This window comes from Vigna radiata, chromosome 7 (genome assembly GCF_000741045.1).
Source record: "Vigna radiata var. radiata cultivar VC1973A chromosome 7, Vradiata_ver6, whole genome shotgun sequence".
Taxonomy (NCBI): domain Eukaryota; kingdom Viridiplantae; phylum Streptophyta; class Magnoliopsida; order Fabales; family Fabaceae; genus Vigna; species Vigna radiata.
In genome coordinates this window covers 15496501-15500705 of record NC_028357.1, presented here as the reverse complement: position 1 = coordinate 15500705, position 4205 = coordinate 15496501, and the positions used below count along the sequence as shown (strand labels likewise).

General features: G+C 40.5%; 2 protein-coding genes across 2 annotated transcripts in view; both read left to right on the top strand.

Moving 5' to 3' along the window:
• Positions 1 to 1251: 1251 nt before the first annotated feature.
• On the top strand, positions 1252 to 3362 carry LOC106767461 (L-ascorbate oxidase homolog). Its single transcript, XM_014652367.2, has one exon. It carries the CDS (start codon positions 1526 to 1528, stop codon positions 3167 to 3169), a length of 1644 nt encoding a protein of 547 aa, XP_014507853.1. The 5' UTR covers positions 1252 to 1525; the 3' UTR covers positions 3170 to 3362.
• A 263-nt stretch (positions 3363 to 3625) lies between these two features.
• The window catches only part of LOC111241952, a 5978-nt gene continuing 5398 nt past the window's right edge, over positions 3626 to 4205 (top strand). The window contains exon 1 of the mRNA XM_022782724.1: positions 3626 to 3804. Coding sequence (XP_022638445.1) covers positions 3626 to 3804 — 179 coding nt within the window. The remainder of the gene's footprint in view (positions 3805 to 4205) is intronic.

Here is a 4205-nt window from a genome sequence, read left to right as displayed (position 1 = left end):
ATCTAGATCATCAACTGAAGCAGAATATAGAGCCTTAGCTTCCACAACATGTGAAATTCAATGGCTTTTGTATTTGCTCCATGATTTGAAACAACCTCTACCACAACTAGTTCCTCTGTTTTGTGACAATCAATCTGCTATACGAATTGCACAAAATCCAACCATCCATGAAATTGATTATCATCTCATAAGGGATAAAGTTCAAGCTGGTGTAATTAAGCTCCTGTCTATTTTTACTTCATCACAACTTGCAACCATTCATACTAAAGCTTTGCATTCAGCACAATTTCAATCTTTGTTGTCCAAGCTGAGCATTAAGGATATATATGTTGTAGCTCGAGGGGGATATTGGATTTAATTTATTTTCCGTTCATATCTGGGCATTTATGTTAATATATTTATATTCTGTTTTTATACTTATATTCCATTTTTATATTGCTCTAAACAACTATATAAATCAATTGTACTATCTCTTTATTATGAAATAAGATACACAATTTTCATCCTTTCTTTTCTCATAACACACCACAAAGTAGTCACAATCATTTGTATTTACATATTGTTAGTTTTAAGGAGTGACACTCGATATTCTATAAATTACTACATTTTATAAAAATTTTGGTTTTGTATGAACATAATGACCTAAATTTTAGTTCATAAAAATTATAAATTTTAGATCCAAAATATTAAGTATTAGCATGTATGGAGGTGTTGGTAGAATTTGTGATTAGTTTGAAACAATAAGTCTAACAAGCAAACATCAATTTTTTAAAAGTTTCCACGTGTAATTATAAAATTGAAAAATGATATTTTAACCCAATTTCTCTTACTCCAATTTTATAGTAGCAATTTCTTTGACATTTTTAATTTCTTTTTCTAGTCAAGTTGGAATTTCGAAGAAGAGAAGGTGTCAAAATTTTATTTTAATAAAAGTATGTTTTTTTTCTCCTAACATTGACTCTTTTCTCTTTTCATTCCCTCCGCACTTCCTATTTATTACTTTTTATCATTCAAATTAAAAGAACGAAAATATTCAGAAGACAAATAAGAATATTTAAACCCTTTTAAATAATTGAAATTAATTACATTTAAGTAATATAGATAAAATACCGAAAATAAAGCAACAAACATAAAAACATGTTCAATGCGATCTGAATTAAAAAAAAGTATATTTGAAGGGTTAAATTAATTTACAATAAATATTAGAAATATGAAAGCTTGGGATATAGCTAAATATAGAATTTCCGAGAGAAGGGGAATGTTGTTGTCATGGAAAGGCAAAGTGCTAAAGATATCCAAAGAAAAAGTGTAATAAACCGAAGAAGGAGGTATGAAACGAATTATAGGGAGTGGAGAGAAAAGTTAGGAGAAAAGAGAGTGGAGATAGTTGGAGGTATGGGTTATAAAAGGGGAAGGTGAAGATGGAGATTGAAGCAAGAAGCCGATAACAATCCTTCTTCTTCCAATAATACAAAGGAAGGAGATAGGAAAGGGTTGAATTAAATCTAAAAAGAAAACAAAAAAAATGGGTCGGATATCAAGTTTAGTGATTGGTTTGATGGCATGCCTGATGGCAGCATCAGTTCGTGGGGAAGACCCTTACATCTTCTACACCTGGAACGTTACCTACGGCACTGTTGCACCATTGGGTGTGGAACAACAAGGCATCCTCATCAACGGCCTGTTCCCAGGGCCAGAAATAAACTGCAGCAGCAACAACAACATTGTCGTCAATGTCTTTAACTTCCTCGACGAGCCCCTCCTCTTCACCTGGCACGGTATCCAACAGAGGAAGAACTCATGGCAAGATGGCACCTTGGGAGCCCAATGCCCCATCCTCCCAGGTACCAACTATACCTACCACTTCCAAGTTAAGGACCAGATCGGCAGCTACTTCTACTACCCCTCCATCGGCATGCACCGCGCCGTCGGAGGCTTCGGTGGTTTGAGGATCTACAGCCGCTTGTTGATCCCAGTTCCCTATGCTGACCCCGCCGACGAGTTCTGGGTCCTCATCGGTGACTGGTACGGCAAGACACACCAAACCCTCAGGCAATTCTTGGACAGTGGCCGTAGCATTGGCAGGCCCAGCGGAGTCCATATCAACGGCAAGAACGGTGGCCTTGAGCCCGCTTACACCATGGAGCCTGGCAAGACTTACAAATACAGAATCTGCAACGTGGGGATCAAGGATGCCCTCAACTTCAGAATCCAAGGTCATCCCTTGAAGCTCGTTGAGATGGAAGGCTCACACGTTGTTCAGAACATCTACGACTCCCTCGACGTTCACGTTGGACAGTGCTTCTCTGTCCTCGTAACCGCCGACAAGGAGCCCAAGGACTACTACATGGTCGCCTCCACTCGCTTTACCAAGAAGACCCTCGTCGCCACCCGCATCATCCGTTACTCCAACGGTGTCATCCCCGCCTCCCCTGAGCTTCCCCTAGCACCCGAAGGCTGGGCTTGGTCTCTCAATCAGTTCCGCTCCTTCCGTTGGAACCTAACCGCCAGCGCCGCCAGGCCCAACCCTCAGGGCTCTTATCACTACGGCCAGATCAATATCACTCGTACCATCAAGCTCGTTAACACCCTCAGCAGGTCCGGTGGAAAACTCCGCTACGGACTCAATGGTGTCTCCCACCTTGACAGTGAAACCCCACTCAAACTCGCTGAGTACTACGGTGTAAGCGACAAGGTTTTCCAGTACAACCTCATCTCCGACGACCCCGTTTCCCTCATCGGCGACCTCACCCTTGCTCCTAACGTCATCAACGCCAACTTCCGTGACTTCATCGAAATCATCTTCGAGAACCCCACAAAGGTTCCCCAGACTTACAACTTGGATGGCTACTCTTTCTTTGCCGTCGCCATTGAGCCAGGGAAGTGGTCACCGGAGAAGAGGAAGAACTACAACCTTCTGGATGCTGTGAGCAGACACACCATTCAGGTCTTCCCCAAGTCATGGGCTGCTATAATGTTGACATTCGACAATGCTGGTATGTGGAACTTGAGGTCGGAGCTTGGCGAGAATCGTTACCTGGGACAACAGTTGTACGTGAGCGTTTTGTCTCCAAACAGGTCCCTAAGGGATGAATACAACCTTCCAGATACTCAGCTTCTTTGCGGCATAGTCAAGGATATGCCTAAGCCACCACCTTACTCTTCCTAAACTTGCTTTCTTCTTTAATCAGAGCCACTTCGTCGATCTCTTCAACACTTGATCATCATTACACTCTTCGATCGACGACATATTCCTTCCTTTAATTGATTAGCTCTTGTAGTTAGTTTATTTCTATCTTTGTGGTCACTGATGTATCAACCCTTTCCTATAATCAATGATATATATTCACTCCTTCCTTCCACTCTTCTTCCCTTTTTCTTTTCCATCAATCACTCTATCTACCTACTTTTAAATAACTCAACAATTATATCTACAATATACATATAATTTCTAGGGTAGCGATATGTTAACAACTATTTTTTATAACAGGTTTGACAACGCCACGTGGCGCGTTGTCATTGGTTGACATTGATTTTAAATTTTTTACTGAAAAAATGTGTCTTGGTTGAAATCCCTAAAATGTCCCGTTTCTTATTTCCCCAAATCCTCTTTCCAGAAGAGGCGATGGTCAGGGTTCAGCATTTTGAAATTGTGAAATTTTTTTCTTCTTCGCACTGGTGCTTCTCCGTCCCAGAAGTCTATCTCTCGTCGTCGCACTCGCACAACCCTTTATCGTTTTGTTCCTCCACTTGTCGCTTGGTGTCGTTGTCCTTCGCATTATGTTATCGATGTTACATTTTCAGGTTTTTTGATTTTGATTTCATTTTGATTTCATTTGGTGTGTTTGATTTTGATTTCATTTTGCATTGTTGGTTTGTTTACGAAGGTTGTGGTGTGTTTTAAACATTGCCGGTGGAAGGGCTTCGACCCCTGAGAAGTTGGTTTGTGCATCTTTCTTGGTTACTTTGAGGAATGGCTTCGACCCCTAACACTGTTTTTTCTAACAAGGTATGTACTTCATTGTTGGTTATATTGAAGCTTTGTGTTGTGTCCTGATGGGTTGTGGTTTTTGGGGCTTCTCTGTTTTCATGGAACTTATTACAGGAAAAAAAAGTTGTATTTTTCATATTGTATAAGTTAGTACATTGACGTTTTTTTGGGGCTTCTCTGTTTTGGGGCTTCTCTGTTATACTGGATCTTAGTT